The sequence below is a fragment of the Ambystoma mexicanum genome, chromosome 2q (genome assembly GCF_040938575.1).
Source record: "Ambystoma mexicanum isolate Mex_15411 chromosome 2q, UKY_AmexF1_1, whole genome shotgun sequence".
NCBI lineage: Eukaryota > Metazoa > Chordata > Amphibia > Caudata > Ambystomatidae > Ambystoma > Ambystoma mexicanum.
Window position 1 is genome coordinate 1,005,601,392 of NC_090924.1, and position 15,065 is coordinate 1,005,616,456.

The 15,065-nt window shown below is 48.4% G+C and overlaps 1 protein-coding gene across 1 annotated transcript in view; it reads right to left on the reverse strand.

Moving 5' to 3' along the window:
• NUP42 (nucleoporin 42) overlaps positions 1 to 10,905 on the reverse strand; it is a 528,594-nt gene extending 517,689 nt beyond the window's left edge. The window contains exon 1 of the mRNA XM_069648326.1: positions 10,717 to 10,905. Coding sequence (XP_069504427.1) covers positions 10,717 to 10,858 — 142 coding nt within the window. The 5' untranslated portion in view covers positions 10,859 to 10,905. The remainder of the gene's footprint in view (positions 1 to 10,716) is intronic.
• Between the last annotated feature and the right edge of the window lie 4,160 nt (positions 10,906 to 15,065).

Sequence of the window (15,065 nt, forward strand, 5' to 3'; positions counted from 1 at the left end):
CCCTGGTTGGTGGCTCCCTTCAGGAGTGTTTGTGCCACTACAAGGGTGCGTTTCTGACTCAGTACTGGGTTAACTGAGAGCGACAGGCAAGCTGAGGACCGCACAATGGTCAATGATGTGGGTGTCCCAAAGCTGCAGCCCCAATTTCCAGACTAGAATTCAATGTTACTGGAGCCACATCCAGTTTAGGCCCAAGATGGCTTCTGTGGTTGGAAACACTTGAAACGTACTTTGAGGCCCTAGGCGAGGTAAATGACCACACCAGGAGGTTGATGCTTTTATACTGAGCGGGGCCAGCGGTACACAAGTTGTTCAAAACATTACACCCTGCGGACAATTCATATGCAGCCACCAAGAATGTGTTAAGTGAATATTTCACCCAAATGGTGAAGAATCTAGATTATGAATGGTTTGTCATGTGTTCAGCTAAGCAAAAGGAGGATGATTCCCTAGATGCTTCTCAAGGCTGGCTCGGGCATCTGGCCGCCTCATGTGCATAGAACTACGAGAAGGAGGTCCGCCAACAACTGATTCAGAGCTGCTAGTCTACCAAGATGAGACAGCAACTTTTGAGGGAGCCTGGCATCACATTAGCCCGGATCCTTGAGATGGGCTGGTCTCATGAACTGCTAGACATGATTTAGAAGTTAGAAGCATGCATGCGCAGTTAACAGGCAGCAAACGTGGAGGCCTGTCAAGAAGCCCATGTGATCCAAGAAAGAAAAAAGGTCCAGAACTCTGCCATTATGTCCGCAATGCGGATACCACAATCTGCTGATTGTCCAGCCAAAGAATACACATGCGGGCGGTGCAGCGCAGCAAATTTTGCTTGGGTGTGCCGTACTCCTGTGCATGCCATGATATCAAGCGTCACCCAGCACCGAGACAGTCATCCAAAGTGGCGCAGATTGCCCAGTGGCAGACCAAGCATATTATCTGGTGGAGGACGACGATAACGAAGAGGTTGTGTTTTTCATTTCAAGTGAAAAGCAGTTGAACAAGAAGAAACACCAGCCCAGGTGCACAGCGAGTGTAAATGGAGCTAGCGTCCCCATGCTAGTAGACACGGGGCATCAATCAATGTAATGGGCCACTCACAATATGTCGCATTGGCACCGCCCACCCAAACCTGGACAGGTCCAACGTGCAGATATTCACATTTGGGGGGAAAATCCCCCATTCCGCTAGACGGGACAGTTGTGTTGGAGGTCAAGCACAAAGAAAAGACAATAAAGGCGAAATTCTTTGTCACCAAAGTCAGCGGTGATACACTATTGGGCTGTCCTGCTGCTGAAGCCCTAGGAATGTTGAGTTTTGCTTTTGGGGAATACCAGGAAAACATTCAAATGTTGGTAGAGAGGTTGGCTGACGTTTTTGGAGGTGATAGGTAAGCTGAAAGGCGAACCAATCTGTTTACATTTCGATGAATCAGTCCAGTCAGTTGCATTAAAGCACCAGAGGATCCCATTCAATCTACGGGATCTAGTGGAGAAAGAACTGGACAGCCTGGTTCTGGTGGAGGGCACCATGCCGTGGGTTTCGTCCATCGTGGAGGCCTGCAAATCAAAACAACCGGACTTGAGCATATCTGTATGGACATGCACGTCCCCAATAAGGCCAAGTGGGAGAGGCACATTACCCCTACCATCAATGATATTGTCACAGACCTGCAAGGGGAGGTCTTTTCCAAATTGGACCAGAGGACAGGGTACCACCCATTGGTCTTGCATCCTGACTGTCAGTATTTCACAAACTCTACCACACACTGAGGCCTCTACCGCTACAAGAGACTCAGCTTCGGGGTCTCTTCAGCAGCTGAGGTTTCCCAACATGCGGTACGAAGGGTGCTGGCTGGTATCCCTGGCACCTTGATTATCAACGATGAAGTTCTTGTTTTTGCGATTTTCTCAAAAGACACCTGGAATTTTTGGGTTTTGATTTTCAGCAGGGGGTGGAGGGTGGTGTTCATTTCAGGCGACCCAGTTAAGATGAAACATTCGAGAAGCAAAGGCACCAAAACATTTCTCAGCTGGCTGCAGTTTCTTATGTGAAGGTAACATACTGTGGGCGCTTCATTGGAGACCTGGCCACCATATCTGAGCCATTGAGGAGCCAAACTAACAAGGACGTGCCACATAGATGGTCCCCGCTCGAACAAACATTGTTTGAGGCATCAAGTCAGCTCCTAAAACGGACACCATGATGGCATTGTTTAACTCGGAGAAAGGCTTGGAGGTGGTTGTAGACGCAAGCCCATTTGGCCGGGGGGCGGTGCGACTCAATTAGACAAGAATGGTCATGTAAGGCCCGTATCTTTAGCCAGCAGAGCCCCATCCACAGTGGAGCAGAGGTTTTCACAAATTGAGAGAGAGGCATTAGCAGTGTTGCAGACATTTTCATTCGTATATTTACAGGAGGCCTGTAACAGTTGCAACTGACCGCAAACCATTGATCCCAATCATGGCGGGATCCTCTTCTAAACCACCAACGAGAATTGAGATATGGATCCTGTCATTGCTAGAATATAACGTGAATCTTGTATACCGCCCAGACCATAACAATGCGGCGGACTCTCTGTCAAGACATCCCCAACAAGGTGAAATGACCTCAGAACATGAGGCAAAGGAGACCGAAGATTTAGATGTCTAATCACAGAGGCGGCAATGATTGCTAACGTATTCTGAGAGATGCCATCATCCACCACGGACATCAGGGATCAGCCAAAACCAAATCTTGATTGCGCATTAAAGTGTGGTTCCCTGGACTAGAAAGGGTTAACTGCTTTGGGAAGGAGTGTAAATGGTGTTGGGCATCTGCCCTGGCGAACAGGTAAACCAGGATTTAATCTATACAGCACCGCTCCAAGGCATGGGAGGTGGTGCATGTTGATTCTGGGTCCATAGGAAGAGAGACATTTTAGTTGCAATTGATGAATGGTGTAGGTACCCCGCGGTTGGGTTTGTCCCCTCTACAGCATTGTCAGATGTACTACCGGCACTGGAGAAGATCTTTGCGGCACATGGGCTGCTTGAAGAGATGTTCTCAGATAATGGATTACCGTTCCAGAGTGAGGTGTTCACTGAATTCATGCGAGAGCGCAAGTTCGCCATCGGAAAATATCACTCGTATGGACAAGGGCAAATGGAGGTAGAGAGGTTCACGAGGGCAGTTGGCAAAGTGTTCAGAATAGCCCATGGACAATGATGTTATCACCAAAGAGCACTATAACAGTTTCTGAGAGAGTACTGCACTGCCCCGCATTGCTCTACTGAGTGCCCCAGGGAGAGGCGTTGTTCAACAGATGCCCCAGCGGGCTAATACCCGACACAGAACAGCGGGTCCTGGGAGAGATTGATGGTCAAGCAACTGCAGCAGTTCGCAGAGCAAGAAACGAATACGAGAACGCCCAGAGATGCCTGAATGACTATGAGCTAGCGTTGGGGGATATGGTTCTGTTGAAATGCTGATACCCAGATGGAAAGTTATTCCCGATTTATGAGCCTCGACCATTGCAGATTGTGGATGTGAAAGAGTCGATCACCACATCAAACGCTTGTGGTACAGTGACCCGGAACTTGTGTTTCTTTAAGAAAACATAGTCCAGCACGGTGGCAGGACTATGATGAGAATAGGATGAAGACCAAGGTTATGTTTGGGTGTTTCTCAACCAAGATGGTCAAGTGTTTTGTTTCTATTTCAATGTGCTCTTTTTTCAGTTATATGAAAAAGGAGGAGGGCGGTGAGGTCCGATTTAAGCGGCCTGACACGTGCGATGTCAGGCCGCATGCGAAATAAATGGGGCGCCACGCCACACTAGTGAGTGCACGTGCCAAGCTGATCACTGGTGTCCTGCGTGCTCCCTGGCAGCACATAGTTAGAGACCTGCTGAGCCTCATCGTCGGGGCCTTGAGAGAGTCCCTATAGTTAAAGCAAACAGGGCATTTTGGGTCCCATTTTAAAGCACAGCATATGTTCACAGTAAAAAAAATAAACAAAAATAAAATGTGAGCAATTAAATGTACTCAAATTTAGGAAAAGCTGAAAGTGGACAGGAAAAGAAGAGTCGAAAAACATCTCTTGCTGTAATTTGAACTCCTGCTGACAATTAACTGGTCAGATTTTCACAGTAGTAAGGACTTGCGCTTCCTAGCAAAAAGTCAAATAAGTACCTTGAAAGATTTGTTCTTATATGGAGCAGATGCTATTGTTAGGCTGAGCCCTAGCTAAGGGAGTGAAAACTGCGAATTCATATTTTCCATACTAATGTTATAGAAAGTCATAATTCTATTAAAAGACACAGAGCCAAAGTATTATGCTTTACTCTTTAATTCACTACTCGAGCAGCAAAATTCAAAGTTTCATTTAAGTAAACAACCTTAAAGAACCTCTATTTCCATGAAAGACAGTCTCTTTGCTAATGAAACTTGACTGCTCTGACAATGTCTCACATGACTCAGCCCACCAATCAGGGCTCGGTCCACGGCATAAACGCCATCAGTCCTTCCTCCTCTTTCTCTTACGGACACTGCTCCCGCAGAACTTCTGTAGTAACTGAAAGCCAACATGACCCAACAAAACTATCCGAACTGTCCACGCCCAACGTGGTGTGATTCTCTCTTCCAACTTAAGCCCTTGCTCGACCTGAGCCAGTGCCCTTAGGAACCAGTCGGTTTTGCCTGTGCACCTGAAGATACATACTTAACAGTCAATGAATCATTGAGCGGGCATACAAAGCCGCTTCTGTGTCCTATCAACCAGCCTCGTTTGCGCTCCTACATTGACATGTCGCTTGGCTTCGCTTACCTCTGCCCTCCTAAACTGCCTATTGATTGCAGGGGTGGGATAATACTTTGCCTCAGTGTCTTTAAAAGAATGAACACTTTCTATAACGTTAGAATGGAAAATCTGAATTCTATGTCAGGACCCAGAGGCTCATATTATGCTGGTTTAAAACGTACTTACCACCAACGAGGCTACCCAATCCACTGATTTGAAATAGAAGGTTGTCTCATTCGACCAATCTGCGGCTCGTGATATCTTGGAGCCGTGCTCCATAAGCAAAAACTTTCAACGCCATAATGCCATGTGCCAAGTGTGCTCTAAAGCATTTCACATCTATGTCAACCTGGAACACAATCCACTTGACCCAGCGGGCCAGGGTGACCACTGCCGCTGCCTGAAACGGTTTAGCATATTTTTTATTTTAACATTTTTGTAACGCCCAGTCCCAGGGGTATAACAACGTTTGGTACAGTAAGGCGGGAAAGGAAAGTTATAGAAGACAATGGTCAGATAACAAGTGTTACTTGTATTTATCAAACAACCAACTTTTTTGAAGATATTGCAGGATTGTTCGTTTCTGATGTGGCCAGGCAAAGAGTTCCAGAGAGTGGAAGCTGTGACGCAGAAGCTGGTACCGCCGGCCCTTTTGTTCTTGTAGGGGAGGGGAGGGGGGGTTGATAAGCTAGATGCTGGAGCAGGACCTTGCACACGCACTGGAAGGTTTTGGGTAATACTGGTGTTGAGGTAGAGGGGAGCTTCGATGTGCACCATGGCAAAAGTTTGGAAATTCACTCGAGCTTCGTTAGGCAGCCAATGCGGCTCATGTCCGATTTCTCAGATGTGGTCGGCTGAGATCGGAGCTGATGGCTGTCTTTGTCTCACGTGAAAGGTTACTCCGTCCGGTGAAAAAGGTTTGCTATCCTTCTTAAGAGCCCCCACGTCTGAAACGATCTTACATGCTGCTAGACAACAGCATTGCTAGCTTCATGGAAAGCTCTTTCCTGGATAACTCCGGGCTGTCAAGCCATCCTTCCAAGAACCAGAGGACTACCGTCTAGGTCAGATTGGGTGGCCGGACAGCTTTCACTCCTTTGAGCAACCTGGTTATCAGAGAGCATGCTCAACTATCAGAGCGCTGAGTACTTATTCTAGCCCTGCTGAAATGGCTGACCAGTTGGTGTTCACTTTTCTATGAACTTTACCCTGAGCTGCCAGGGCTGCCTTTAAATTGATGTAGATCACATTCGCAGAAGCGGGATGGACGGCCCTCGCCAGACACCAACTACGCCATTTAGACCAGGCTGTCCTGTAAGATCTAGTTGTTTTGTGCATCCAGGACTCTTCAATGAGTATCAGTTTCTCCCGAAAGGCCTGGCTGCCTCCAGGTACTCTCGAATCACCCAGGCCATCAGCCTCAGAGTCCCCTGCAGGACTAACGGGTGCGGGAGTCCCATAGGATCCAGGAGGATCTCTGCACCGTCTGGCAGTAGAACCAGAGTATCACACAAGTGATCAAGAGGTTCGGGGAACCAGACCCGACTATTACAGGCACCGTGACTAGGACCAGCCTCGCTCTCAGCCACCTTGCATATGCCAGCGCCCTGCCAATCATTGCAAAGGGGGGAAAGACGTAATCCGTTCTAGGCCCCCACTGCTGTAGGAAGGCATCTGTGGCACCTGCCTCCTGGTATATGATATGATGTGGCATTTATAACGCACCTGTACACAAGTGTTTCTAGGAGTGACAAGACAAGAAGGGGGAAACAAAGGGAGGACAAAATAACGATCTTACTAGGCCATGTGTCATTCAGATCACGCAAGTGCTGGGAAGAGAGAAGGGGAGAAGTGCCAGGGGGTGGGGAAGGAGGAAGTGCAGTTAACTCACAAGTGCAGTCAGCAGGTGGCTCGTAGGTGCAGAGGGAATGGTCTGCAGGGTTGTGGATACAGACCCTGGGGAGCCCAGAGGCAGTGCAAGGGCAACTGGACATGCAGGAGGCTGGGCCCAAGTTCAGAGGGTGACCAGTGCACGGAGCAGTCAGGTGCATCAGCAAGGTAGAGTAAGAGAAAGCGGAAGCGAAACGGAAGGTCTTGAGTTGCTTCCGGAACTGGTTCTGCTCAAGCTTGAGAGAGGTCCTCTGCCCCCAACTCTCCTTGGAGAAGCATCTGACCCTCAGAGTTGGAGGTGGATGAGCAGAGAGCTCGAGAAGGAAGATGTTTTGGAAGAGAAAGTTGGAGGCAGAGAGGTCCCTGGCCCCAGAAAGCCTTGTGGACGATGCAGAGGATCTTGAACTTGATCCTTACAGGCACGGGGAGCCAGTGAAGAGATTTCAGAGCTGAAGAGATATGATCCCTGGGCTTGAGGCAAAGGACAAGTCTTGCAGTCCTGTTCTGGATAAGTTGTAAAGGTCGAAGAGTAGAGCCAGAAAAATTTAGAAAGAGGCTGTTGCAATAGTCCAGACAAGAGAGGACCAGAGCTCTGGAGACAGTGAGCTTCTGGGGAAAATGTGAGAAAAGGAAGAATACCTCTGAGGAGGTGCAGCTGATATTTTGACTTCTTAGAGACAAGAGGGGAAAGGAGGGAGCGGGTGTCCAAATGAGGAGAATCTCAGTCTTACTGGCATTAAGGCAGACATCATTGGCGGCACACCATTCCTTAATTTCAGCCAGACGGTCTGATATGAGAGAAGAAGCAGAGGTGGCTGAGGGAAGCCTGGAAATGAGCGTCATCAGCTAACATTGAAAATTGGAGCAGAAAGTAGCAATACAGTGGGCCAGAGGTGCCAGTTAGTGGTTGAAGAGCTGGGGTTAGACCCCTGGGGAACACAAGTAGAGAAAGAGCTAGAAGAGAGGGAAGGCCCCAGGTGAACCTGAGAGGGTCGGTTGCTGAGAAAGGAGGTCATCCAGGACAGGGCTTGATCAGAAATACCAAAGTTGTCCCGGAGGCCATTGAGCAGGATGTCATGGTTGACTGAGTCAAAAGCAGAGGATAGACTGAAGAGAAGGAGGACAGAAAGGAGATTAAAGTAAATATTGGAGAGCATGTCTTCTCAGGTGTTCAGGAGAGCAGTTTCTGTGCTTCTGGCAGCTCTGATCCAGACTGTCGGTCATGGAGGCAAACAACAGATTCAGTATGTAAATTAAGCTGGGAGATGGCCAGCTTTTCCAAGAGTTTGCCCAGGAAAGGAGGGGCAGCCAGAGAGGAAGGATTGGCCGAGGGTTTCGTTAGAAGGGGGCGCACAAGAGAGTGCTTAAGGGGGAGGGGAAAGTTCCAATGGCAAAGGAGTGATTGCAGAAATCAGCCAAGGCTGGAGGAAGGGTGTTGATGTGGTCCTTGATGGTTCTGGATGAGCCCGAGAGAACCTGCTTTGACAGGACTTTGATAGACCGGACATATCTAGAACTATCGTCAGGGGTGAACAGGGCAAACGAGGAGCAAGGACAAGTAGAGACAGCCTCAGACGGGCCAGGAGTGGTAGAGGAAGAGAAGGTGGACAGGATGTCCTGAGTTTTAGTAGTGAAATTAGAGGCCATGGCCGTACAGAGACCCTGAGAGGGAACGGGAGAGGCAGAGACTGCAGCAGGATTGGCCAGCTGCTTGCAGATTTTGAAAGGTTCGGCCCGGTCCGGTTTTCACCTTAAGAAATGTAGCAGTCGGCAATTCAGTCTGGATGCAAAAAGACCAGTTATGCAAGGCACTTTCAGATTGATCAGGCTGCGAAATATCGGTGTCCAGCTGCCAGTCGCTGGAATAACGGAGATGACGTGAACGCCAGTCTGCAATTGGTTGACCATCCCGGGAAGCTACTCCACCTCGACGACAATTCTCTTGCTCAAGCAGAGGTGCCAGAAGTCCCTGGCTAGTTACGCCAACAGCTTGGACTTCGTGCTGCCCAGTCAGTTGACAGCCAACACGTTGTCCATCTTCAGCAGGATGCAACACTGCACTCTGTCTGGAGTCAGACTCCTGATCGCGAAGCCGCACGCCAGAAGCTCCACGCAGTTTATGTACAATCAGCTCTCCTCAGTGAGCCAGAAGCCCCCAGTCGAGACCAATCCGCAGAGTGTGCCCCCGCCCGTGCAGCTAGCATCTGACTATATATAACCAGTTCCGGGAAGGAACCGAAAACAGCTTTACCATTCCAGGCATCCATATGTTGCACCCACCGTTGCAGCTCTACCCTCGCCTCCTGAAACAGACACACTCCGATTGTAAGATAGCCCAACCCAGAGATGCTTTATTTCGATCATTGCAATGTCGGGGCCCTGGGAATATTGCTTGAATGGAGGAGACGAGCCTCCCTACTATCCACGGCAGGTCCCTCAGGGACACCTGGTCATTGCCCAAGACTGCTCGGAGGGCCTTCCTGATTTCATGGACGTTCTTCAGAGGCAGGCTCAGAGTCCTCTGTACTGAGTCTAATATGAAGCCCAGAAACTCTAATCTCTGGGTGGGAGGGACCTCTGGCTTCTCCCAATTGAATAGGAAACCCAAGTCTTCCAAGAGCGCTGTTGTCTCCACCAATTGCTCCCGCAGGAGCTGGGCATCTTGCACCATGAGAAAAATGTCATCCAAATAAATGATCACCCTCACTCCCCAATGACACAATTCCGTCACCGCCAGTTTTAGCACTTGGTGAAACACCAAGGGGCTGAAAACAGGCCAAACGGCAGCCATCCCAATTGAACACAGCGGGGGGACTGCACGGTATAAAGAGGAGGGGCACCCCCGTGGTCGTCAGCTTCCAGCTTGGGCTGGTGGAAAAGGAAAGCATAACGGCACTCCATCCAGCGGCACTGGCCAATGTGTGATGTCCAGACCGAGGCTCTGGGAGGTTCGGGGAGTGGCGACCTAAGTATGCTGGAAAGGAATAGATAAGTAAAAGAGAGCTGACTGGGAATAAATGAAGAAACAGAGAAAGGTGAAAAGGTGGTGCCAAAGAAGGCGTAAACAGAAAGGTGCTGCCAATCGTCTGGGATTGTAATAATGTGGTAGTGTGAAAAGTGTATAAACTGCAACCTTGTTATGCCACACATTAGGAAAACTGGTCTGGCCTCAGTTATTTAGCTGAGGAGGGGGCAACAACAGGGTGTTATGTGTCTTGACAGGTGGGGGGCAAGCAGTACCCGACTGCCGACGTTAGACTGCCAGCAGGTGGCATGGTAGCCAGTAATGCTTTCGAGGCACGCACTGGGCAGCAATCAAGCTGAGACGTGTTGAAAGCACCCCATTTCTGTGAAAAAACAAAGTTCGCACAAAGAAATGCTGAAGGCAACATGGTACTTATCTGTCAGGACTGACAGTGTTTATGCCGTGGATCGAACCCCGATTGGTGGGCTGAGTCATGTGAGAAACATTATCAGAGCAGTCAAGTTTCATTAGCAAAGAGGCCGTCTTTCATGGAAATATAAGTTCTTTGAGGTTATTTACTTAAACGAGACGTTGTGCTTCGCTGCGAGAGTAGTTAAAGATTAAAGCATAATACGCGCCTCAGGTCTTGACAAATAATTAACTGTAATGGGACGGAACGAACCCCATACGACAGCCAAACCTACAAACGTGACCTCTCTCCGCACTTTAACTTCTCTGGCAGACAAAATAATTGTAGTATGGGTAGGCATGGCATGTCTCAAGTATGGTAACATAAGAGCAATACTTAGGGTGGCTAAAGAAACGGGTGGGCTGAGCAGCGAATAGTTGTTGTGACATGTTGCTTTGCAAGTTCCGAGTAAAACCTCATAGACGGAATGCCGAGCCAATCTAATTCTTAAAGTACAGAATCTAGAGGCGGGAGAAGGAACAGCACTCGGGCTACTCCCGCAGTACCGTTTGATTTTGGAAGGTTGGCACTTATGTGATGTTACGAGTCTCTTGAGTGACATTAATTGGAAATCTTATGTTACTGTTCTTTTGAGGAGCAACTCCTCCACAATTACCCTGGTAGTTCTGCTGGTACTGTCGGCCTCCACCACCTCCTCCACCTCCTCCTCCTCCTCCTCCTCCACGGCCAGGGTGTTCATTCCAACAACGATCCCCGTACCTACATCTGCCTTGCAAAAAGAAGTTACACACCACCATGATAAACACACAGTTTACTTTAGAGGAAAGTCCTTAGCAACGCCTCTGCATCATGTGACTTATACCTAAGGTTCTGTGGAACGTATCTTACGCAACTCTAGCTATTACGTTCCATGCAGACTAGTCCAGCTCACAGAATTCTATAAATAATTTACAGGTCTGTCGTCCCGCTACATAATCATTCTAAAATCTGGATGATATGCCCCGCTGAAGGTTCGTGACTGACAGCTAGCTATTGCGTACAAGAATATTCTTTCCGAGAGCGAGGGGCATTTAGCCAATTTTTTTCTAATGTCTCAGGCGGATTAGGGTTAAAGCAGGGTGTATATATCCCGGTATTCGTGGTACAGAGGGGTCCAGATAAAAACGCAAAGCACTTAAATGTCCTGTGGCCATGCATGAGAAGGTCCTCCAGTCCTGTTTTTTCCTTTTGAATTCTGGAATTTGTAGTTTTTCTTTCCAATTTGAAATTTAGAAAAAACACTACTCACAGAATTCTAAGCAAAAACAGGCCTGTTGGTGAGGGCACAGCCTGGTCCCGTTTTTCTCTTTGGATTCGGGAGCTTGTCGTTTTTCTTTCCCGTTTGAAATGTACAAAAAGTCCCATAATTCCAAGCTAAATCAGGACTGTATGGCCTTCTCAGGCATGGCCATATGGGAATCTTGAGAGCTCTGGAAAATAGGATGTCAGTATGACTATGGACATTGGGTGTGCCTGAGAGTTTGGAATCAGGGCTCCCTTAATTGGGTTTGTAAAGGAAGGTCTGGGGCAGTATTGTTTCAAGGAATGTCATTAGTTTTGGTGAGGTCACCTATTTCTTCCAGGGGCCCAGCAGTACTACCGAAAAGAGATGCAAGAACTTCAATAATGATGGAACCATATTTTGGTGTATTATGACTGCAAATTAATCAAGGGTCCGGCTTGTGACAAAATGACTTCTGCTCTGCAGCAGTACAGGGATGACTATTGGTTAAACCTGGACAATGGGCCGCCATTTCAAGGCAGACAATTTGCAGAATTCATGAGCGACTGCGGTATCACACACAGAAAACTGACACCGGGATGGCCGCAAGCAAATGGAGAGGCGGAGCATTTCATGCGCGTGCTAAACAAAATATTTTGCATCTCGCAGGGACAAAGAGGTGAACTCAAAAGAACTTTATACCAGTTCCTCAGAGAGTATCGGTTGACAGTCCATGGGTGTACCTCAAGCCGAAGATCTGTTTAACAGATGCCTGAGGGGGCTGATTCCTGAAACAGATGGCCGACCACCGGGTGTCATCGATGACCAGAAGACATCCGAGGAAAGGCAGGCGCATAATGGGAGTGAAAACGCCAGGTGCCGGCTGAAGCCTCCGAAAATCAAAGTGGGAGACGTGGTCCTGGTGAGAAACCTGTCATGATTCGCCGTTTCTGCCCCTTTTGGACTTCATGGTCCATCATGCACCGCAACGTCGTACCTGATATCCTACCAACATGGCCGACTGTTAGGCACAATCCTGTGCAGTTCCCTTAGGGGGCACTACAGAAGATGAGGACTACAGGTATGAGCAATAAACCCCCTTTGGTATCAGTCTGTACCACAAAGATTTAGTTGGTAGCTGTGGCTAAGTAGTCAGACTTATCTCAAGAGGGAGATGAGCAGTATTTAGGGTTTACACAATAGGACTACAGCACTGTGGTACAAGGAAACACTGACCAAAGCTTTATATTAAAAAGAATATATATATTTATTTTACACACATCTAGTTCAACACATGAATCACAGTTATTAAAGTAAGTTAAAATCAGTCAAGAAAAATATACACAACTCCCTAGTTAAATTGTAGACAAGTTTGAGCAAGAGTGAAAACTGGGCAAAACGGCACAGCGAAAACCAAACACAAATGGCACTCTAGCAATTTCTCACAAGGGAGGGAAAGAACAAGTTATACAGGAATATACTCTTAGTCACCCTAGCAACACTTCCCAATAAGAGTGTGAACACGTTTAGGCAAGGCAGTACTTTAGCATGTATAATACTTAGGTGAAAACTGAGCAAAATGGCACTTCACAAGTTTTAAAAGTGGGAAGGAAAATGTGGTTATAAGAGTTAGGTGCACCAACACATTTCTAGGTGAGAAGCAATCTAGAGAAGGCAGTTGTAACAGATTTAGCCAGAGTCAATAGGCCTGTGCCAGAGTCAGTGGTACAAGGCAAAGTGCCCAGGAGCAAAATGTTCTTGTAGCTGCAGTCAAGTCTTTGTTAAATGATTCAAAAAGGTGGTAGCAGAAGGTGAAAGACAATGTTAGTCGATAGGGGCGGCCAACCACACAGGTAGGTAAAGGATTTAAAACACCTTTAGCACTACTACACGAAAAGGGAGGCCTGGCGGAACAAAGTACCTTAAAATGTAGAAGAGGCTCCTGCGGTGGCGGTAGTTCCTGGCAGTTCCTGCAGTTCGGGAGATCCAGCAGAGGAAGAGAGACTCTTGTCGTGGAGGAAGGTTTGAGTTACTGCACTGCCCAGGGATGAAACCAGCCGCAGTGCTGCCAAACGAAATAAAAGGTACGCTCCTTTAAATCGTGGTCCTGGTGGACGGGTGCCTGGCTATCCGGTCTCCGAGTGCAGGGCACTGGCGATTTGACCAAGTCAGGTCCGGGAAGGCGATTGGCAAACTGGTTGGCCCCACCAGCTCAAGGGAAGAAGGCTCTTGCAGATGAAGATCTTCTCTCATCGTGTGGAGAAAAGTGGTGAGACGCTGCAGCATGGCTTCACCGGTGGTTCAGTTGATGCAGATGTCTTTGGCTTCTCTCCTCTTTAGCTTCTTAGTTCCAGTGGCGACGTCTTGCTCTTCCAGTCCTCAGGGCCCTGCTTTTATGCAAAAAGATCCCCATTCATACAGCCTAGCTGTCACTCACACAGTGGAGTGGTCATCCTGGCGGGAGACCCTCCAGCCTATCAGGGCAGAGTGCGACGTGGGTTGCTGAGGCAACCCTGTCCAGGGATCCTACTCCCCCTCCCACACAATGGGTCCACCCCAGACTCAGTGGCGCCGAAAGGAGGGCTTCTTGGCAGAAGCCCGCCAAAAGGATGAACAAAGGATCCCCGACCTGGGTTAGGATCTTAGAGAAAGACACGAGAAAGAAGTTAATATAAAAATAAACCGGCGGTATGTTAGAGGCTGTCAGTAAATGTGGTAGCCTCGAACATTGGGAAAATCCCATAGAGAAATATTTGCGGTCGAATATTTTTGGTAGTAACTGTCACGAACCTCGCCCAAAACCCCCTCTGGCAAACCCATTGGCCAGGTGGAGTCAGGACTAGGGCCTCTAGAGCCTGGCATCCTCTTCAAAAGCCCTCCTGGGGCCAGTCCTGGCGCCTATGGCGCCATCCTCATACACCATGAAAAACAATGTGCTTGGGAACTACTTTATTGTATTGTCAGCCAACATGGAGGCATCCACATAGCTTGGTTCCTAGGAACCAAGCTATGCGGTTGTTACGCTCACCTGGTATCAACAGGGACACCACCCAGCTGGGTTACTCACTGGTATGCTTCTCAGCTTTGCCCAGATGTGGTCTGCGGGGAAGTTTCTGCCTTGTGGTAGAATTAGGCGTGCTCTCCGTCCGCCTTCTTTGCAGGGGTGCGTTGTCTTTCATGGGCGAGTGCGGTCCAGTTACTTTACTGACGCCGGCCCGTTTGATATTGTTTAGGTAGGTCTTATTGCTGTTCTTTAGTTTTGTTGCTATCCTGTATGCCTTTCTTTGTTTAAACTGTCTCTTTTTGCTCCCTTAGGTATGCAGAGCTTCAGCGCGGTGAACTGGCTTGGTTGAGCCCCGCTGGTAAATGATGGAGCATTAGGAGCGCTATGATGCGGTAAGAAAGCGATATGCGCAGCGCTGCGAAGTCTTGCCTTTGCTAACCTGTGTTTTCCTTCCTTGTAGGTCGCGGTGTTCTTCAGCACGAGTGGAATGTCTGCAGTCTTGCCAGCCGAGAGGCGACCAGCCAGGTAAGCCTTTTGAGAACTTCGGAATTTGTAAATGTCTCTACTGCTTTCTTTAGTGCTGCCTCTATCTTCCTCTTTCAGGTCGTTCTGTCTGGGAGGCGTGCAGATTCGAGGAAGCTGTTCTCAGTAGCTGCGAGTGTTTAAAGATGAAGACTACAGGTAAGATGCTGCTGCTATGATGTTCCTTTTTGTCTCCTTGCAGGTTCTCCTTCTCTGA